The sequence below is a fragment of the Dendropsophus ebraccatus genome, chromosome 9 (assembly GCF_027789765.1).
Source record: "Dendropsophus ebraccatus isolate aDenEbr1 chromosome 9, aDenEbr1.pat, whole genome shotgun sequence".
Taxonomy (NCBI): Eukaryota; Metazoa; Chordata; class Amphibia; order Anura; family Hylidae; genus Dendropsophus; species Dendropsophus ebraccatus.
The window spans coordinates 40,202,747-40,226,408 of NC_091462.1; the positions used below are offsets into that span (position 1 = coordinate 40,202,747).

At 40.1% G+C, this 23,662-nt stretch overlaps 1 protein-coding gene across 1 annotated transcript in view; it reads left to right on the plus strand.

The window, feature by feature from the left end:
• ITGA4 (integrin subunit alpha 4) overlaps positions 1–23,662 on the plus strand; it is a 101,306-nt gene that overhangs the window by 56,286 nt on the left and 21,358 nt on the right. The window contains exons 11-17 of the mRNA XM_069983057.1: positions 8,164–8,258; positions 10,312–10,402; positions 12,039–12,084; positions 12,527–12,681; positions 13,940–14,094; positions 16,595–16,747; positions 23,563–23,639. Of these exons, the coding sequence (XP_069839158.1) occupies positions 8,164–8,258; positions 10,312–10,402; positions 12,039–12,084; positions 12,527–12,681; positions 13,940–14,094; positions 16,595–16,747; positions 23,563–23,639 (772 nt within the window). The remainder of the gene's footprint in view (positions 1–8,163; positions 8,259–10,311; positions 10,403–12,038; positions 12,085–12,526; positions 12,682–13,939; positions 14,095–16,594; positions 16,748–23,562; positions 23,640–23,662) is intronic.

Consider the following 23,662-nt stretch of genomic DNA (forward strand, 5'->3'; position numbering starts at 1 on the left):
GCCACATGTAAGATAGATTCCCAGAATACTCCAGGTATTTTTAAAGGGGTATTCTCATCATAGACTTTCATGTCATAGTCTCAACTGCTTTCTCCAGATTGGTGGTTCCACAACCCTCCCCCTGAAGCAGCTGCCATGATTGAAGAGGTGTCGAGGACTACAGAAACAGTCAAGGTCACTGTGCTACTGAGTTTCCATAATTTTTAAAGTGAAAGGGAGTTGCAGAAATAGCATAGTTCTCTGAGCTACATTGTCTCTACTATTACAATTCACAGCTGTTACCATAATCCTGACCCTCCATTCACAGCAGCCTCTTTCACAGCGCAGAATCAGGAGAACAACCACCCCCCCCCCATTTGGAGTTAGGTGCGCAAGCCACAGGTTAGACCCACAACTACCCTGTGGATATACCATACATGAGCCCAACCCCTTTAAATGCTTTTTTTTTTTTTCAATATTTCTAAATTCATTGCGTTGCATTAAATGGAAAAGCCTCAGCGCATAGACTAGCAAGTTAATAAAAATCACGTAGTCACCAGCTCTCCGACAAATCTACAGAGAGCAGGAGACAAGTAATGATGCAGATGCTGAGATACGCCTGTCACCAAGATGAATGGCCGCTGCACAAGATGTTCTAAACTAAGACACAACAGAAAGCGACTCAATAACCGACAAGAGAGAAGAGGAAGCGGGGTAAGGAGGACGGGAGGGGAATACATCAGATATTGCAGGTTACACAGCAAATAATAAGAAATACATACAAAGCTGAACAGGTTAGGACTTCTGTTATCCTGTCCTTCCTATTCAGTATATCTTAAAGGACCTTGATAAAACTGTTGTTCACAGGATGATCAACTCTTATTTGTGGCAACTTGTCAGATAGAGGTGGAATGGATATAGATCCGGCAGTAGTAGTGTACTGTGTTTGGACGTGGCTGATCTCCCCTTCAGGGTGTGACTATGGGTTGGGAGTACTTTACATTTTTGACATGGAGCCCAGAATTCCTAGGCCTCCCTTAGAGTAAAGCGTGACATATTCCTTAAAGAATGAGTGAATGTTAGCAAACTACTCCAAGTATTGTATACTTTAACTGCAGAATGGTATTCCCCTTATCTTTCTTGGTCTCTTAGATTCTCTCATTTAACCCTGTTTGATGATCACAGGTTATTAGTAGAGATGAGCGAACCAGGTTCGGGTTTGAGTCGATCCGAACCGAACGATTGGCTTTTGATTAGCTGGGGCTGCTGAACTTGGAAAAAAGCTCTAAGGCTACGTTCACACAGAGCAAAAGGGGCAGATTACGCGAGGAAATATTTCCGCCTGAAATCAACTGACGCTGAATTCCGAGCAGAATATAAGCAGAATGTAAGCAGAATCCCTGTGTATTCCGCTAGAAAAGTGTTCAGCTCGTAATCAGCTCTTGACAAATTCAGCGCGGAATACTCGAGGAATCCGCGCTGAATCCACATGCATTCAGCGCTGAAATTCAGCAAGTATTTGGCGAGTAAACTAGACTATACCAGAATATATACTAGATTCCTCCTCCCCCCCTTTTTTCCCCATTTCCGCGCTGATTCAGCGCGTAATTTCCGCTTGTATTACGCTTGTATTCCGCGCTAAATATGCACGTATTCCGCGCTGAAACAGAAAATCAGAGCCCCATAAGTTTGTATAGGCTTCCGCTAGCGGGAGAATAAACATGTTCTTTCTTCTGGCGGAAAGCTTATTAGTTCAGTGCGGAAATTCCACCGTGTGAACTGCAGAGCAGAATTTCCATTCAACACAATGGAAATTAGCTCTGCACCTATTTTAACGGCTGGAATTTCAGCGCTGATTCAGCGCAGAAATTCAGCTGCTTTTGCTCTGTGTGAACGAGCCCTAAGGTTGTCTGGAAAACATGGATACAGCCAATGACTATATCCATGTTTTCCACATAGCCTTAGGGCTTTATCCAACTTTAGCAGCCACTGCTAATCAAATGCTGAAAGTTCGGGTTCGGATCGACTCGAGCATGCTCGAGATTCGCTCATCTCTAGTTATTAGTGATGAGCGAACATCCCGATGTTCATTTCTGATCACGATCATGTACTTAAAAAAAAAAAATGATCGTGATCGGTTTGTGTTTGTGTGTGCCGAACATTCACGAACAAATAACAAACATACAGTAGATGCGTACGTTTTGGTCTACGCACATGCGTACAGATTATTAGGTGCAAAACTTAAATTACGCAATTGTGTACGCATTAGATTTGCAGTCATTTGTGTACAGATTGCGTGCAGATTGCGTTTTGGCCTAGAGTTACACACATGCGTACAGATTATCAGGCGCAAAACGAAAAGTATGCAGTGGTGTACGTTCGCAAGTTCGAATATGTTAGAAAATGATGGTTATAACTATTCTGATCATCTGACAAATTGTTCCTGATTGGTGAACACAAACAATTAGCGTCATGTTTGTACCAAGATTTACAAACATGTTTGCTCATCACTTCTGGTTATACTATGATATGAATGTGATCCAGTGTGACTTTTGTTGACTGGTGTAGGAACAAAAGATTTCCTGCATTCATAGGGGTAATAAATCAATACAATAAAAACTAAAAACTAAGGCTGCTCAACTGAAGAGCTAACAACTCCTATAGTGTCAGGAAATCTGGACTATAGGACCCCAAATAAGTAGCCTAATAACCAAACCATGTTCTTTATAGGAGGTACTCCAGCGAAAATCTTTTTGTTTCAAATCAACTGGTGTCAGAAAGCTATATAGATTTTTAATTTACTTCTATTTAAAAATCTCAAGTCTACCAGTACTTATCAGCTGGTGTATGTCCTGCAGGAAGGGGTGTTTTCATTCTAGTCTGACACAGTGCTCTCTGCTGCCACCTTTGTCCGAGACAGGAACTGTCCAGAGCAGGAGAGGTTTTCTATAGGGATTTGCAACTACTCTGGACAGTTCCTCACATAGACAGAGGTAGCAGCAGAGAGCACTGTGTCAGACGTCAGACTGCAAAGAATACTTTATTATTATATACCCGTACAGCACAGCATACAAAGACAGAAGACAGGCCCTTAGACTTTCTATTGAAATCTATCTCCCATCACATGGACAGAACGGGGAGTGAACACGCTGAGCTCCCTGTTTTCCTGGTTCTAGAAATTGGTGGTGTTCCGAGTGTTCAAACCATTTTTTCCAGATGACTGCCTGTTTATGGGACCAGGAATACCTGACTGTATCATTAGCGTTGGCTTCCTGACAGTAATTTTGTCGTAGTTTTTCAAATCCTGTAGAGAACATGAAATTCTTCATTTGAAGGGACAGTGAAAAGTTCAGTGTGTCCTATACACATCTAGAGTGTGCAGAAGAACTTATCCCATCATGTGGCTGCTGTTTATTTAAATGCCTAAAAAACCGGTGGGGGGTAAAACCTACAGCCAGGAGACTAATCGCTCCAAGTGATTTCCTAGACGGCGGCTTGTCACTTTCTACAGCTGTCATTACAAGTCTACATAAACAAACACTGACCATATGCTCACTATACCTCTATGTAAATATCCAAAGGCTATGGGAAGCACATGGATCACAGCTCGGAATTCTGTATAACAGATTCATTATTATTTCTAGGCAGTAATGATGCTATACTCCTGACTTTTACTTTGTGCATAGCTGGATGTGCTTTGTAGTGTCTTTAATGAATAAAAATATTTTAGAATATTATAATTACTGACTTGGAATCAAGGGTTAAACTATACTAGGTGAAGATGTACCCAACCCCTGAGACCAACTGTATCTCTACTACATAAAAACAGTATTATAAAGTACATATGGTAGGTGGGCTGCCAAGAATGCTTGTATTGCACACTTTCAAACAAGCGCTATACATGGAGCTGAATTTATTTTTTACAGGGAAGTCAATGCAAAAATGGATCAAAACACAAATGCATGAACACGGATAAAAAACTGATTGCAAAAACGCAGTGTGAGCCCAGCCTTCCTTTCTGACACCAGGTGGTATAAAACATTTTTTTCTCTGGAGTGCCTCTTTAACCCCTAGACGACCCTGGACGCACAGTTACATCATGGATGTCACCAGACGACCCATGACGTAAATGTACATACCAGGTGGGGGCCGACTGCTATCAGCACCCAAGCCCTCACCGTTAATGACAGGCTGCAGCGATCACCATGAAAAAAACAAGCCCTTACATTGGCGCGGTCCACTGGGTCATTTTAGGCTTGGTCCTCAAAGAGTTAAGGAGTAGCTCTATATGCTATTTGATTTTATACAAGTTTAGGCTATGTTCACACTACGTAAAACAACGTCCGTAGTCCTCGCCGCAAAACTACGGCCGTTGTTTTGAGGTTTATAAACTTGGCTGCAATATATACGAACTACGGTCGTACAATGCACACTACGTATCAGACAACGGACGTTGTTTATACGGCCCCGTGAAAAATGAACATGTCAATTATTTACGGCCGGTAATTCTCCAACAACGGCTGTGGATTTCAATGCGGCAGCGAACGTAAAACTTATATCTGCCGAATTAAACTTGCCGAAGCAAATTTAAACAACGGCCGTAGTTTCACGACTAGCCCGTATGCTCGTATTTCTACAGCCGTAGTTTCAGGCATACGTGTCCGGCCGGGTGAAAACAACGGCCGTTAATTTACGCTGTGTGAACATAGCCTTGTAGGATAACTAATAGGCTGTCAGTGCATGATGGGAATTGTAGTTTTGCTACCTTCAGGGAACTACAGGATGTGGACTACTGCCTTCCACTAAGATTTGATTGAATCTGTAAGCGGTGATAAGTCATCCAGATTCTATCAGACTATTATTAGCAATTATATATCTTAATTTTTCATTCTGCTTTCAGATTTGGAAAATACAATGTAATCATATAATTATTTTCTGTGAGTGGTTATACTTGGCCTTAAGATGCATCATGTTCAACTCACTCGAGTCCTCATTTTCTGTTTGGCACCACTCGCACAGATTTTGGCTTGCTTTCTGAAATTTGATCCTTTTCTTTATATATGTTGATTGGAGTCAGCTGCTTTTTTTTTTTTTCTTTCTTCGTTCCCTAGACCAATGATTGACTTAACGTGTGTTCTGGAAAGCGCAGGAAGGCTGACACTGAAAAGGTCATGGGTTTTTGAATGTTTTGAAGCAGATTCTTAATACAGATATAGAGTACATTGTTCAAAGATATTATAATAAACAGACTGTAATAACACTAAAAATCTAACAAATATTGTATGGCGGCATTTTAAAGTGGCACCAACCACAGCCTTCACACACACATACAGATAGAACAGACATAAATATTCTGTTCCCCTCTATCTCTATAGCACACTCTCGGAAACAGCAGAAACAGGGATAACATTATATAGCAGTATTGAGAAGTCTAAGCTGTGATTCAAGTCCTTTGGTGAGGTATATTTACTATAATCTCTACCAAGCTGCTGGGGCCTCTCCCTTTGTCTCTGACCCCCCTTTCTTCTTTGTTCCTTGTCTGTAGAATTCTATTGCCATCATGTAACTTGATCTTTCATTGAGCTAATCTCTGATAAGAGAAGAAAAAGGTATTTTTCTCTGATAAGGTATATTATAGTTTTATACGTTTGCTTCTACTGTTCATTTATGCCAAAATAGTTGAGAGTTAGTATTTAAAAGGTTAGTACACACATAGTGAATGGAATTCCCCTTTAAATTCACAGTTTTACAATTTTAAACAAAAACTGTCAATGAACTGCAACAGATGTCAACCCTAATAAGAAATATCCAGGATGTGTTAAATGTATGGGAGTTCATCATTTGCAGTGACTCCAGCATACAATGGGTTGGATTAATTTTCCCTGCTGATGTGCTCACCCAGTATGCTGCCAGTTGCATAGGTGCAGGAACCTCCCACATTTTATATATATATATATATATATATATATATATATATATATATATATATATATATATATATCATGTAGCAACCTTTTTTTGCTTTGAAATAAATATTGCTGAACTACATCAAGAAGGAAGTGGACATGAGAAGCTGTTGGAAAGCTACAGAATTGAATTACATAACTAAATCCAATGATTTCCCCATAGATTTTCATAAATTGCAAAATGTGCAAGGGGTTGAAAAGGCAAAGTAAGCAGAACATCAGCACTTCTGCTCTCCATTGCCGTCACTTTTACAGTACAAGAAGAGCAATGAGAGAGTAAAGAGTATATAGACTTCTTTTTATTGTAAGGTGGGGTTGGCATATGTGAAGTTGTCTTTTAAGGTTCCTCATTGTAAATGACCTTTCTAAAGAATTTTAGGGGTGTAGTTCTGATGCTTTATAAAAACCGCACACCACTATCATCCCTGCTGTGAAAATATTAAGAAAGGTCAGTGGAAAATGTAACATAAACCACCTTTAATATGAATACAAAACATGTTTGTTTTTACTGCACAATAACTAGCAGCTCTGGTGATGCACATTTAACATGTAGGCCACAGGCTTCCTATAGATGTGTAGTCATATTGTCACATACTACATGGTATGTGTCAAGGGTGATATAGATATACAGTAACTAGTGTGTGATTTTCTATTAGCCAGGAGAAGGGCTTAAATTGGTTCCTATCGATTAGCCATGGTTGCAAAAAAGAGTCAGAAGCAGACAGCGCCGTTCATTGTGTAGTGGCCATGCTGGTGTACTGCAGCTCACCTTCTATAAAAGTCCTTTCTATCCAGTTCTGGCAAACAGCTGATCGTGGGGGGTGACAGGTGTTGGCATCCTGCTGATCTAATTTTGATGACCTATTCCATCTATTAAATCGAAAAACCCCTTTGAAGTGTTTTAGATTATTCCTACATGACGTTGTGGTCTATTGGTGTTATGACATGGTTCGATTTGCGCAGTAAGTAAACACTGCTAGATTGATGCTCACTTACAGAGCCTATTAAATGTGAAGCAAGGGTTAGTGATGTCCGCGCAACCCTTGCTTATATAGAAAGTATAATGTTTATTATTTTCTTTACACTGTCATCAGCCGTCGGCCACACACCTATTACATGTAGCAATGCACAGCCGGCAGACAATAATTTATTTTTATTTTTTTATTATTATTTTTTTTTTACATCAATAATTGAATCTGTTGAAAGAAAAGTGGGAAAAATCTTCATTTACTGTTGAAAAAGTATACTCATGAAAAAAATGTTGAGATATTGCCTTAATATAGAGAGAGAAAGAGAAAAAGAGAGAGAGATAATACCTCCCCCCCCTAATATGTTGCCTCCTATGTAGAAGTGTATTTTGGAGTAGAAAGAGTTGAACAGATTAAAATATTATATTAATTAATTAATAATTAATAAAGTTATTGATGCAAGTCATTGCTCTTTCGGAGGTGTCAGGAGTCCAGTGGGTGGTCCTACTCAGTGATTGACAGCAATCTCTGTATGCATGCTCACACAGGGAAGCCTTTCAGTCATTGAGTAACAGCCACCTCAGACTCAGAGGCCCAGAGAGGACCAGCTTTATATCAATCCATTGCAAATGACTCTGAACCTTATCACGAGAATCTGTTCAGCCCTCCTGCTACTGCAGTACAGATAGCAGTGTTTAATATACTGAGAAAAGGGTCTGGTTTCATGTACGTGATTCAAGAGCATAGAATGATTCAGGTCACATTCATTTCTATGAGAAGGAAACTGAGGACACACTGCATTAGTCAAGAAAAAGGAAATAAAAATGCCAGGGTGAATAAAGCACCAAATCCGTTTTTTAAAATCCTTATAAAATATGCTGAATATTACAATCTACTGCATATTTTTTTATAGGTATATAGATATATAAGTAATCGTAAATTATTAAAAAATATATATATTATTGAAAGCATCAGCGTGTGAGAAATGAAAATGATGCGATCAGATAGGTGATGTGCAACACTGCCCTCTTGTGGCTAAACAAGATATCTCTCACATTTCTGGTGAAGTCTGTGAAGTGACTAAAAGTACTTTGCCCTTCTTTGCAGACAGCACATTTTCCTTCATTTTCATCAGGGGGCTGTACATGTCTTTATGAAACCTGACAAAGAATGACTTGAAACATACATGTGGTATATATTTCAGTGTACTTTATCTCTTTGAATAATTTATACATTTTTTTTTGTTTCAGATGTTGCTATTGGGGCACCACATGAAGAAAACATGATTGGAGCAATATATATTTATAATGGGCGAAAACAAGGGATTACACCTTCATTTACACAGGTATTTTCATTTTACTGAATCTCTTCCTATTATGACATGCAGTTTCTCCTATCTCACCATTTAACCTTACTAAACTGGGTCCTTCATTTGGGGCCTCTAGCTATGAGACAAATAGAGAGAGGTTATATGGAGCATCTCGGTCTCTGGAGGACCCAATATGTCTGTGAATTACTTGGACACTTAATTCACCATGTAATGCTATATTTCACCAGTAGAGGCACTGCAGGAAACTATCACAGGTTACAACTAACCACTAAGATTCCCAAGAACAGTAATCTGAGATCCTAGGACTGTATACACTTTATCCAAGCATTTAAATGCCAAGAAAGCATTCCCCCAACTCTAAGTTGTTCTTAGTAGGGTTAGGGGTATGGTTGCACTTTCTGATCCTAACTCTAATTTAGGACTAGAATTAGGATTAGGGTCCCTAACCTCACAACTTTCTGGTGATGATTAAAATGGTAGAGGAATCTTTGTTCCCCCATAGGCACCAGGGACTGATCCCAATTTCTCACACCCCCTATAGTCTGATCTCAAGATAAGAATGGCCATATAATTTCAAGAGAAAGTGCTGTTTGATCTACCTGCATCATATTACAGAGCAGGAAGATCTTTGCAGATTGATATATAGTGTTGTGGAAAAAAGATTTATTAATAATAAGAGTAATAAAAATCCCTTTATTTGTATAGCACCAACTAATTCCGCAGCACTTCACATAGATTTGTCAATTTTGGTCCCTGTCTTCATTAGGGCTCACAGTCTAAATGTGCCTATCTGTATGTTTTTGGGTGTGGGAAGAAACCAGAGTCCCCGGAGGAAACCCACAGAAATATGGGAAGAACATATAAACTCCTGGTAGATGTTGCCCTTGGTGGGATTTGAACCCAGGACCCCAGCGACACCAGCCACTGTTAAGGATAACGTGTAACTTATTGATTGAAATTCCTTTTCATTTTATGCGTAGGAGTCCAGTGAAGGTCTTATTGAATGATTAGTAGCCTTCCCTGTATAAGGTTCTGTTCACACAGAGCAAAGCTGGCAGAATTCTGCGGCGGAATCCCACCATCCTCCCTGTCATAATGACAGTCCATGGGAGGCTTGCGCACCTCCTCTCTCTTCATGTCTCTTCAGCGTGGAGAGAGGAGGCGAGCAAGCCTCCCACAGACTGTCAATATGACAGGGAGGCCCCGCCGCGGTATTCCGCCAGTTTTGCTACGTGTGTACGGAGCCAAAGAATATATTTGGGGATGTGTCAGTCAGTAATTAGGACCACCCACTGGACTCCTAAGCCCAGAAAAAGCTGAGGTTCAAAAGACTAAAATACAAGATATGCTGAATGTTTTCCCACAAAATTGTATATCAATCTGTACAGCTCCTCCTGCTCTGTGACATGACTCTCAGATCAGACTGCATGTTCAGTGTAAAAGATTCTGTTTAATCACAGTACAGAATATCATCTTTATGCTATATTAAAATAGATGAGCTAAGCGAATGCAGCAAAATTAGCAAAAATTCACTAAGGTAATTTTTGCAACCTTCGTTTTAACATGCTCACCTGTCCGTGTTCCCCTGGTGCTCTCTTCTGTGTCTCCAGTATTCTCTTCTGTGCTGCCTCTAGCCCGCTCAGCCACTTACTGACTGAGGTGGGAGAGCATAGCTAGTGATTGGCTGAGCGGGCTGTCACTCTCCAGACAAGGGTGCCAGCCTGCTCAGCCAATCAGTGGTCGTGGCGCTGTCCTGTCTAAGCCAATCACTGATTGCCTGAGTCGGCCATCTTACTTATCTCTGGAGTGACAGCCTGCTCAGCCAATCAGTGAGTGACTGGCAGGTAAGTATTGCACCAAAACTGCATCAAAACAGCTGAACAATTATTTAGTTGTTTTATTGCAATTTGTTAAGGTCCGATTCGCAAGTTTGCAAATTTTACACCAAAAATTTTGCAAACCTGGCAAACTGAATTTTTGAAAAATGTGCTCAATGTAGATCCGTTTATTGCTTACATCATTTGCGACAAGTAGAATGACTGCAATTTATGTATTATGAATTTTATAGAGAATACAGGGAAAGAAACTTGGCTACTCATTGAGCACGTTTGGACAATCGGTATCCGCAGGATTAGATGCAGATGGAAACGGATATCAAGGTAAATAATACTAACTTTTCCAGGCCAAACAGATTAGACAAGATAGGCCATCAGTCACCCATGCCGATCAGCTGTTCACTACACAGAGAACAGGGCTGGAAGAAGTTGGCTCTGTTCACTATGTAGTAGTGGTAATGTGTAACTGCAGGTTAGCTCCTGTTCAAATGAATGGCAGCTAATCTGCAGTTGCCAGGCCCGGCCACTAAACAGTGAATGAAGCCAGCTGTTTCCAAATCTGGGTGTATGGTACTATTCTCATCCACACTGACCTAGAGACAATATAGGGGGGCATCTTAGCTAAATAACTGTGCTATACAACCAATACTCATCACTAACACACAGGAAGGGCTTACCATCGAATTATGAAACAGTAGAAGCTCCACTTCCAGGATCATGTGACATGGACTGAAATCAGGTCATCTGTAAAGTTTTAAAAATTAAAGTATATTAGTTTTATTCATTTCCATTTGAAAACCTTAGAGTACCTTTCCCTGTCATCCCACAACCCCTTTAATCTCAGGCAGCTCTGCACCTGGGGAGCAGATATCACAGGATCTGTACTAGTTCATAGAGGACTTTTTTGTAAAGAAACTCACTTTAAGTGGAAATCAAGCTTCATCTTCTGACATGTGGTAGACAGCGAGGGTGCTATGGCATTCTACACAGAGGTTCCAAAAACTATTCCTGCTCCGCTTCCCCTGGTGCAGTCACTGAAATCTCCGACTCTGAAGGAGTACGGGCTCTAAAGATGGCTGACACCCTTCAATCACTCTGACATGTCAGAAGATTTGAAGCTGGATTTCCCTTTTAACCATCAATCCTCGAACAGACAATTATAGAAACTTCCTGTGTACAGAGCCAGTACAGAACAAGCCTCATACATCACTCTGACAATGGGGAAGACATTCATACAATGTAAAACAATGTTCTTATCCATTCAGTCGGGAGATATCTCAGGGACAAAGTGTAACAACCCAGTGTGATAGCACCAGCTGTATTGTATCCGTCCAAACTAATAACACATAAATTAATGGGCCGGTTAGCATTGGTATATACACACATAAAAGACTAAAACAAATATTACTGTACGGAACTATAACTGTGTAGAAATATAGCAAACAAGGGCATAATATGTGATGACAACGGATAGGGACTGCCTTGAGGGGTAGCAATGATCGACACTGACCTGTTATTTGATCCATCTATGGGGGGACCAAAAGTTGCAAAAAACTTTTTTTCAGTAAATAACAGACACAGTGATTACAAACTTAAAGTGGTTTTCTTATAAAATACACTATACTCACCATGCTGGGTACTGTGCATAAGACTATCCCAGACTATGACCTATGCAGAACAACTAGAGATGTTATCTATAACAACAAGTCGGATCAGGGATGTCACTTTACGATGTGTGATTGATGTGTGAAACCTCTGCAGGTTCTTGACTGCATTAGTTTTTATACACAACTTTGTTGGAAAATAATTGTTCATACAATAATATTTGATCAACCTCTCCTATATATTATTGTTTCAATGATTTGGTATAAATGACTGTATAGGGCCATAGCTGTATATAAGCGAACCTACACAGTAATCCGTCTTGTCTAATTCCCTGTATTCTGTGTTCCCTTTACAGATATTGCAGTTGGTGCATTTCTTTCAGACTCTGCTGTCCTGCTAAGGTGAGACTAATGGGAGATTCTGACTCTCCCTGTGGGGAGTTTGTTTGGAACAGTCCATACAACTTTATTACATAGGAAGTTCTGGCTAAGATCTCACTGAAAGTACAGAAACACATGTAATTTCCAGGGGGTCACCATGAGATCATATGACCTAAGTGAAGAAAAGGATTACAGGAAATTTTAGATCCAAACTAAAACTAAAGGAAGTAATAGTAGATGAATTATATATATTGGCTGACTAGCTAAATAGTGAAAAAAATTCAGGAGTGATCTTTAGCATCTCAACTTCTATGGGTTTACTGAAATGAACTAAAATTGCCATAAACATTGCATTATCATTTTGGTCCGATGTTTTAAAAACACTTAGGAACCTACAAAGAACATACACAGAGAAGACATATAAATGATCAAAATCTTATTATTTCTTTTCTATGCCCTTTAGAACAAGACCAGTTGTAACCATTGATGCTACCTTAAATCTCCCGAATTCTGTGAATCGGACAAGATTGGAATGTGTGGAGAACGGTCATCCGGCAGTCTGTATGAATGTCACAATTTGCTTTATATATAAAGGGAAGGGTGTTCCTGGTCACATTGGTAAGACACCATGTCATTGTGCATATATCTTATTATAAGGCTCTTACACTGACTGTTTATTTAGATTTATGCCAGATTTGAAGTTGCCTTACAATAGCTTATGATGATCAGATGTCTTCTTTGTAGTTTTCTATTAAAACTGGTTGCTGCAAGCACTTGCATTAATAAATTGCATCTTAAGCATAAAGTATGCCAAATGACGTATACAGTAAGTGTAATTGGCTGGTGGGCACCACTAAATATGCTCATGTGCGTGAAAAAAAACATGAACAACCTTTACCAAAGCAACATGCAAAAAACAAATGGACTGCACATCCCAATCATCCCAAAGTATAACTACTCCATACAAAAGGCCTTATGGCCCAATACACAAAAATGAAAAAAATATATAAGGCAGATAATATTCAATTGTGATTGCAACACTTTAAAGCGACTCTGTACCCACCATCTGACCCCCCCAAACCACTTGTACCTTCAGATAGCTGCTTTTAATCCAAGATCTGTCCTGGGGTCCGTTCGGCAGGTGATGCAATTTTTAAACTTGCAGCCCATGACAAACTGGAGTATCTGTGCCCCAACTTTGCACCACCCCTTTGTCCCTCCTCCCCACCCTCTTCTTCATTAGGAATGCTCCAGGCAGATTGCTTCCTATTCCTCACCTGTGGCAGCCCAGCACATGGGCTGGATCGTTAATCACCTGTGCAATGTTCAGCATGGAGAAAATGTTCCAGTGGCATTCCTAATGATGGAGAGGGTGGGGAGAAGCTACGGAGGGGTGGTGCAAAGTTAGGGCACAGATACTCCCGTTTGGCACGGGCTGCAGGTTTAAAAGTTGTTTTTTAGGACAATAACTGCATCACCTGCCGAACGGACCCCAGGACAGATCTTGGATTAAAAGCAGCTATCTGAAGGTACAAGTGGTTTGGGGGGGGGGGGCAGATTGTGGGTACAGAGTCACTTTAAAACCATCAGGCATAAAAGGAATATTTCTGACCCTACTAGGAGTCAGACCACCTATTGGTCAAACATGCAAGTAACTCCCAAAACAAAGGGAAATGTAAGCACAATATGAAGCAAAAATTCTGTGAAAATAGTGCAGTAATAAAGTAATCTCACAAGTCACCAAATCCATGATCCCAGTTACCATGCATCGCTCCTAATACCCCTGAGGAAGATCATAAAGCGCCCCCACTGAAATAATGGATCTTTGGTGACTTCTCTAGAATCTGGAATAACCAGCTATTTCTTTGGTTTTCAGTCCTGCATTATAATATCAGCTCCGACGTTAAAAGAAAGAAGGGCACTCCAGCCAGATTCTACTTCTCTGCTAATGGAACAACAGAGATTTATTCAGGGAAAATTGATCTTCGACAGACAAGTGAAAGCTGCAGAACACACCAGGCATTCATGAGGGTAAGTCGGCTATTAAATGTTAAAGGGGAAGTTCAGCAAAGAAAGTTTTCTTTCAAGTCAGCTGGTGCCAAAAATATGTAATTTACTTCTATTAGGCCTCAAAATGACGGGCAGGAAGAAAAATTAATCTTGTCAAGATTATTATCCTGTGTTGTTATATTCAGATGAATCATAATGATATTAGTGGTATACAGGTATACAGAAATTCGTGTAAACCATTGTCCCAAATTGTCCACCCAAAAGGTTGGGATATACTCCCTAACCCGTGTAGTGTACAAATACATAACCACTATCCAATCCTATCCATGACCAGGTCATGGCACTCTAATGACCACTTAAAGGTGAAGCTGGATTATAAAATCTGGCAGCCGACAGGGGGTATATTCATTGCAAATACCAACTTACCTCTCCCCATGCCCGTGGTGAGTGTCGGGATTGGCCTCGGAACCCCCGCTGGAAGGGGGTTGTGAAGTGGGTTGTGATAATGTAAAGGGGTAAAAAGGCCTGTCTCGATGGACTGGCCGCTCAGCCAATCAGTGACTGGAGCAGAGCCCCACCTCAGTCACTGACGGGCTGAGCGGCCAGCCCATGAGCATTGTTGTGATGTGTCAGCTCCGGAGATCCCGGAGCCTGGCGTGGATCCCATGTCTGGCCCTGCCTCTCACCCTGGTCACGGGGAGGTATAGTGCTTTTAATCAATTTCCCCCCCTTCCGGATTTTATATAATCTATCACACTTCTCCTTTAAGTGGTCATTAGAATACTTTAAAGGAAAACCCTGATTTAGGCAGAGCCACAGACAGGAGCGGGTGAGTGTTTTTATTTTACACCATAAATAGAGGAATAGAGGCTTTACCTATTTCCCTAGTGTTGGGCATCACAGAACGCTTTTTAGCTGTACTATCTAATCCAGCCAGAGCTTCATCAGTTCCCTCGCTTATAGAGAATCTTTACAGTCTACTCTTATTAGGCTATTTCACCAGAATTTCATTGATTATTGGACTCAAAGGAGAGGTGGCCAGACATACAAATTCCTTGTCCTTTGCCTTGTCCTTTGCCCTTTCATATACAGACCATATACAGAAACAGTCGAGCAAGATAGTGCCCAAAAAGCCATTTTTTTATTGTAAAATTATATAATGATTATACAACGTCTGAAAATTCTGCATAAAAAGTAAAATTTCCGTCTGCACAATGTTCTGTCCAAATTTAATCATTTTTTTTTTTTTTTTAATAGTTCAAATAAGTATCTCCGTTTATTAGCAGACAGTCTATTCCTGCGGGAAATTGTATAAATGCAGATTAATTAATTTTAAGCGCTGTCATGTTTTCCAATTCAATGCAATTAATAAATTATCATAAAATTATTATTGTATTCATAAAACTGTAAATATTCATGTAATATATATTATGTTCACCTCTTTGGCTCTGCGGTGGAAATTCGAGCGCAGTAAATTAAACATGGAGACTTTTATCTGATTTTTTATTCCTTGGAATATATTCACATTTCATTAAATCTGAAAGAAGAATAATTAATAGCCAATTAATTTTCTTCATAGAATAAGAAAAGACATTGACTGCGAATTATAATTCTTGTAGTTCTGGGTGACGTTAAGTAGGCTGGGTTGCTTCAATTTTACGAATATTTTGACTAATAATGAGCCCTTGTAACAATAAGGCCTTATGCATAGGGGAGTTATCCCTGCTGCTTCATTATACAGAGCTGTATATGTGGGCTGTCATATGTTTCTCCATTGTGAACCCTATTACAGAGGTATTCTGCCCTAGAAGCATTGATTATACTTGTGTAGTCAAGATATGTTCTATATATACATTTAGCAATATTATCATGGAAAGATTATTCAGTATGGTACTTTTCAAGTGTTTTTTTATATTTACATTCTGTTAAGGTAGTTGTCCAGTACCGGCAAACATTTTAGAATTGACAAAAAAAAAAGTCATACTCACCTACACCCTAATCCCTCCACAGCTGTCGGAAGCAGTGGAGACCATCAGCACTGGAACAGCAGTTGAGAGGGATTAGGGAAGAAGAGTATGACTTTCTACACATAGTTTGATATAACCCTGAGGAAACTGCAACATTTTTGTTGAGCTATACAATCCCTTTAAGGTCAATATCAGCAATACAGCAAGTATATTTTAAAATCATGAAAACATTGGATCCAGGAGGATTTATTACATGTTCTTCTTAAAGGGGTTATCCAGTGGTACAAAAACATGGCCACTTTTTTTCAGAGACACCACCACTCTTGTCTCCAGTTCAGGTGCGGTTTGCAATTAAGCTCCATTCACTTCAATGGAAATGAGCAGCAAAACCACATCCAAGCTGGAGACAAGAGTGAGGCTGTCTCTGGAAGAAAGTGGCCATGTTTTTGTAGCGCTGGATAACCCCTTTAAAGTTGTAGATAATTATTATGTAATAATTAAAGTAATAATACCATGTCATATACTTTCATATACTTTTTTTGTTTTCTTAATAGAAAGATGTAAGGGATATTTTGACTCCCATACATATGGAGTCTAGATATCATCTTGGAAAACATATTGTATATAAAAGAAATGCAGATGAATTCAAGCCCATGCAACCGATTCTACAAAAGAAAGATGGGAAAGAAAATATTTTACGTAAAGAGGTGAGAAAAATATTTTTTGGGGGGATTTCTATTTCTATTTGTGTTTATTCTAAAATCAGGATAAAATATATAGAAAAAATATGACACATGGGGAGGATTTTAAATTGTGCGCCCCTGGTGTGTGCCATGAAAAAGGGTCAGCTTTGCCCCCTTTCTGTGATGTATGCCTGCTGTATCTCCCGCTCGCCTGATGGGCGGGAACAGGGGAGGGCTTAACAAGGTATGGCCTCCTCCCATAAACTAGGCAAACATCTACACCTGCTTCAGAGCAGGTATAGATCTCTGAACAATTCCTGCGCTGGGCGCAGGGCGGCCTCCTGTACTAACAGGTGTGCGCCTCTAAGTAAATGTGGCCTGGGAAAAGGGGGTGGGCTTTATTTAAGACTGGCGTACTTGTATGCCAGTCTTGATAAATGTTCCCAGTAATGTTTAAGAAATCAGGGAGAGATATTTTAATCTATTTAAAGGAAAACTAACAGTAGGTTTGTACACCAGAGAGGCTGGGGTACACCTTCAGTGCATTAAATAAGCAAAGTTACGTATTTCCTTTCAATAAAAATATCCCACAACCACGCCATGGATGAAGACAAGCACTGGAATCAGGATTTCTTTCCCTACATATGTATGAACCTGCTGTTAGTTTCCTTCCAAAAGAGCTAGAGGGTAGTCAGTCATATATTGACCCTACTCCTATAGACTCTTCCCCACACCTACCATAGTGTACTTAACCAAGCCAACTACTGTATTTACCAGATTTTTCCTACCAGGCCAACTGTTACAACCCTACAGTTAGATATATATACAGTATAGTTTATAGACCTGCAGGGCATCTTGTCCCCACTGTACATGACCATCAGCCTACCTAGACTAGGGATTCTTCCTCAGTCCCCTAAATGAATCCATCCACATCCTCTTCCAGGCTGCTTTCTTCCTACAGATTACCATTACTGGGCTGACCTTGTCCCACAGCCCCAATAGACTGTGCATGTCTTACATACCATAGCAGTACTAACAGTAATACTGAGAAGGCTACCCCTGATCAGCTATACAAAAGCCTGGCCTCCAGTAAACCATCCCCTCCTCCCCTATGCAGTTCTTCCATACTCCATGCAAAGAAGCAAGCCGAACCCAAGATCTGGTCAACTTTTCCAGGTACAGAAGCCACTTACCCTGCATCTCACAAGGGTCTCTTCAGCGTATCTCTTTTTGGCATAAAGAGCTTTGCCTTTTTATCACTTTCACAGGCCTATCACGTTCAGTCTTTCTGGCAGTACTAGGCCCTATAAGACCCTATGCCAATACCTGTGTTTTCATTAGTGGTTGGCAGCCCAGGAGAACTTCATCTCGGTTGCCGACCACCTCACTCCAACATGGATATATATTAGGTCAAAATATGCAAGAATACTCCCAGAGATGTCCCTCAGGTAGAAAATGGCTATTTCAAGTGACAGATGATTATTAATAATAAGATGCAGTTCTGCTAGGAAGATTTGTTAGTTTATTCTCCTTTCATGCCTATATAAAGTTTTCATAATCTTAGTCCATAAAATACAGTATAACATTATGGCAGAATGTACTTATTTATGTAAAATCCTTATTTCATAAGTCAAAAATGAGCACCGTCCCCCGAATAATTGCACATAATTCCACCTCCTGCTTGTTAAGATCTATGTATAAAACAGAAATTACAAAAGAACATTATGATAGGGTTAAAGTGGAGAGACGGAGATAGATGATCCTCACGGGACACCAGGGAACTGGTAGTACCTTCCGATTGCTTCTGAACTGAGGAAAACATATGGAGAGGGAGTCATAGCTTGTTCCTGGCGTTTGCTTCATTGGGTGGTAAGGGATAATATCAGGTCTGGTGCAGCTGTCTAGTGCTCTGCATGTGGCTCCTAAATGTCATGCGTGTATCGCTCCCAGCAGCCTGTGTCTATTACACACAATCCAAAACCTTCATTAGTGATACTAGAGACGGTGCACATGATAACTCTCATGGAACAATATGGGGTGTTGTTGTGATGGGTTAGGATTTTATCGAAATAACTTTTTAAAAACTTCTCTCCACGAGCCTTAATGACAATTTCAGTTAACCCCTTAAATACCGTATATTATTTCTGTACTGGATATTATCGAAATAGTCTACATTCACATCTGAGTAGCTTACATAGGAGAGATATGCTGGTGCAGGGTATGGGGATGGTGTACAATGGCATGTCCATTGATTTCCAATGACCAAATGAAGTCTACTAGTGATTATGTTTGGCCCTTTTCCAAGTTTATTTCCCATTTTTGAAGGTCTCAAAACTGAGGCCATCTGCACTTTTAAGTACTACTCTGCCGGTATATGCCGGACAAGCTGCAGCATCCTTGTAGACAATCAGAGGGCCTTTTAATTTACCTTATTAGCAAGGGAACCAGGGGTCATCTCCCCATTAATGGAATATACCAAGGGGAGGACCAGAAAATACCTAAAATACAGATGAATGAAATTTTCTTATACTGCTCAGAAGGATCTGCAATAAATTACTAGACACATTGGCTAACAGACTAATGATTTTTTATTCTGTGCCAAACTATCTTCCCATTTTGTCTGCAGGGCATTATTGGTTACCATGTTTGTACAGTATGATTTCCAGTTAGTCAAGAATTAAGTTTGGTCTCATTATGAATTCTTCCTTAGTAGTAGTGGTGGCAAAATACAGTGTTTGGCCATGTGCAGACTACTTAAGAGACGGGCCAGTTCTCAAATAAGATCAACCCGGCTGGTACTGCAGTAGCGGCCGGATGAGCTTTAGCCCAGAAGTGTTCTGATGCGGGCTCATCCGTGCGCGCCCACATCAGAACTCCCCACCGCAAATTATGGAGCGTGCGGCCGAAGCCGCTCACTCCATAGTGTGCGCTGACAGGGTTTTCTGCGGCCGCTATTCAATGAATTGTGGCCACAGAAAATTGACATGTCAGTTGTTTGCGGCGCTGCTAGGGATCCTGGACTGAGCATATACTATGCGTATACGCTCCGGACGTGATCCCATAGATGGCAAGGTATGTATATTTTCGTAATAACGTACATTTTCGTAATAATCACGGCCATTGTTGCAATGTGCAACAACGGCCGTGGTTTTACGAAAATATACGTTGTGTGAACATAGCCTTACACTGTACTCTGTTTTTAAAGTACACTAGAGATGAGTGATGCCATCCACCCCCAATCCCAACAGAGCACAGTCTTAAGTTAACTTAACCCCCTTCGGGCCAGACTGTAACTTTAGGTTAACCAGGTACCCATTGTTTTCAATGGGGCTCGTTACTGAAGCACTTGAGCACTGAAAAATGATTGACTCAAGTAATGAGCATTGGAGCATTTAAGTGCTCTATCAACTCTAATGTACACACTAAAGGTGGCCATACAGCTATTGGCTTAATGAGTTATCTTTAATATCCCCCATTCACATGAACCCTCGGTTAGGCCTACACTGCATATATTCTGAAAGGGGCGAATGGAGAATGTCGCTGCTAGACATCTCTGGTGGCTAATTTCCCCCAGAGAACAAAAGGATTGAGATTCTATATTGACCTTCAATAACTGTCATCTCTCCCGTCCTCCCCATACACATAAACGTTTGGCACAGCCAGACTGCTCTGGCGGTTGCTTATCTCTCCAAAAACAAGGGGGTCAGACAGTGAAAATTTATTATGCCCGACCCCTATCTTCACCGACATCATTTTTCTTTTTTTTTCTAGTTCTATCACTGCCTATCAATATTTCTAAATAATTATGAAATTTTGTTTTCAGTTAATTCAACACTTCTGTGCTGTAGAGGAAAAACGTTTAATTACACTGAAAACTGACTCCAGTATACAGATAAGATAGGAAGAAACCATTCGCAATAGGCGATGGCTACATCTCTCCTTTTCCTCCTCTCTTCACAAAAACCTCTGAACAAGTCACAAAGCATACCTACAACACTCTCCCATTGAAGTCAATAAGTCCTCTCCAATCTATTGTTTCCTATAGCCATGTAACTGTTGTAGAATGCTGATAAGGGAGCAGAAGCTCAGCTTATATGGCTGCATTTAATGCTTAAATAGGTCCTAATATAAGAATTTTTTTATAATTGCATTAACTATAAAAATTTTCCATTCTTTCCATATAGTTTTCTAACTTTCAGCAATGTCAGGCTGTCTCTATTGCTGTCACGTTCTTGATAACATGAATGGCTCATAACGTGTAAAACAAGCCCACCACTGCCAGTAGGAGACCACTGTATTTGTCAAAATATGTCAAGTAACGTGTAAGGTTTTTATGAAGTGGCGCACTTCATGGATGGCAGATGGCACTTTTGCTGGTGCTTAATTAATAACATTTGACTTGAATGAGAAACACCATGTATCCTTCCATTAGTCTCTATACAAGAGATGATGTTGAACGCTTATCGCACAACTGCTCCGAACAGAATTAAATTTACTGATTTTTTTGAAATTCAATATTACAGAGTGTTAATTTTAGAGAGAAAAAAAATCCTATTCTGTGTATAATATACACGTGGTATAGCATGTATTCTGATTTCCAAACACCTGGCTTTACTTATGAGTTACTGGTATATAGCATCCTGAAAGCAGATGGTTCAATATCACTGGTGACAGATTCAATTTAGATCTCCCAGGAAACTGTGACTTGCCGATCCAAATGTAATTGTTGAGTCTTGGGTGGGAGTTTTAATGGCCCCTATTTGTCATGTTACAAATTCTAAATTTATACATTATTCATTGATAGGTTAGGGTGTTTGATATATAGTTGATATAATTATTCTTATTGTGTTGATGAGGTGTTACACTAGTAGATGTCTAGAAAGAAAAAAAACTTCAGCTCCAAGACACAATAAAATCTTCAAAACTTATTGATCCATTTTAAAAAGCCAGTATGTCACCAACGCATGCAAGCGTTCATAGTCATGGGGCTCGCATGCGTCTGAAACGCCTTGGTGACATACTGGATGGATCACTAAATCATTGAAGATTTTATTTTGTTCAGAGCTGGATTAGCCAATAGAAAGAAATGATTTGGAATTAGGATATCTTATTGGTCCAATATGTAATAGGGATGAGATGATCAATATTACAATAAACTTCTTAAAGAAATGTGGAGGTAGACTTACCATATTATTAAGGGCCAGAATGTGAGTGAAATTCAGCCCTAAGATTATCATGCATACAGGCCTGTTTTCTATGTAGGGACAGGCTGTACACTTGTACGCTATGGCTGATCGGGAGGGGGCGGGGGGTTGTACCTTACATTTACAGGATATATACTGCTTTGAACTGCACTCGAAACGAAAATGACACCATGTGGAATATAAACCTCACTTCAAGAAAATGGTGATTGCACTGGAAGGGGGTAGGGTCATATTTGTAATAGAGACCACATGGTTTCTATACAAACAATCAAAGAACAATCAAGCATATGCTGTCCACCTTTACCATTTCTCTAGATTGGGGTTTCTATTACAGATATGGCTGCAAAGGAAGAAATAACTTATAGGTGCCTACTTTAAAATAAACCCTTTAACATGTCCTAAAAAAGTTTTGATTAGTTAGGATCTAGGTGTTCAGACTCTCGCCAGTTATCAGACAGACCTGGGAGAAGCACTTGGCTAAGCACTTCATTCCCCTACTCAATTTAATCTCCATCTTTATGCCGCCGACGATAGGCTCCATAGATGTACAATTTAGACTTGTCTCTTGCAGTGAGACGTAAAAGGCAATTAGCTAGAGAGTGAAGCGCTCAGTCATGTTACATGACTAAGTGCTTCTTTAGACCTTAACAGTTCATGGTGGTCTTAACACCTAGACCCAAACCGATCACATTTTTTTAACTGCCTCTATGATATGTCAATTTTTTTTTTAAAGTGACAGCGACATTCTGAAGGCAATTCTAAGATTCAAGCCAGGCCACTTTTTTCCTGGTTAATAGAATGTCGGGGGGAGTGGTCTACTACAAACACCAACCCATCTGGCATCTGACAGAATTTCCAGATGGGCAAACCAGCCCTGTCTTAGATTATTCAACTGCTTACATCATATTGTTGCCTGGTGACACTTATAATCAAAATTTTTGCTACATGCAAAAAATATTAGTGCCAGTCTGACCAAGGTAGCCATGTGGTGCTTATGGTTAGAGTGTTCCCTCTATGGCCATCCACCATTCACCATTCATAGCTATAAGGAGTGCAGAGGGTGCAGTTGCACCTGGGCCCAGGTGCCTGAAGGGGCCCATAAGGCCTCTCTTCCTTTTATAAAGTGGGTAGTACTGTAAAGTTGAGGGGCCCTGAGAGAGATTTTGCACAGCTCCTATTTTGTGTTGTATTTCTCCTTTCTTCTCTGTACACAAAATGGTTTTCTAATGCTTTAGTCATATGCAATCCTGTCCTGGTGAAAGTAATGGCTGCCTGTATATCTGGCCATAGACACTACGCTATCACTGTACCATCAGATCTGGCCACATTGGGTGACAAATATCTGTGCACTCAGAATTCCTCATTGTTTTTCCCCTCCCTTACCAAGAAGAAGTTAGATTTTTGCTAAACTTTGTCAATGTTTTCTCCTCAAAATAACAGATGTTTATTGGTGTCTTGACAGATCCGCACCCTGTAATCTCCGTAGAGGGAACAACCTTTTTTTCTGTTTCTTTGGCCTGACGTTCTCCTATGTCTGTGGTTGTCTGATAAATAATACATGCCCTGGAAACCAAAAATAAAGTGTGGCCTTGAGCTTATTTTACATTGCTCAATAAATTTATACTCTTTTGTCAGGTTTCTTTTGCAAGATACTGTGCCTTGGCAAACTGCTCCGCTGATTTACAGGTCTCGGGAAAAGTTTCCTTCCCAGGGTGAGTCAATCTATTATTCTTTT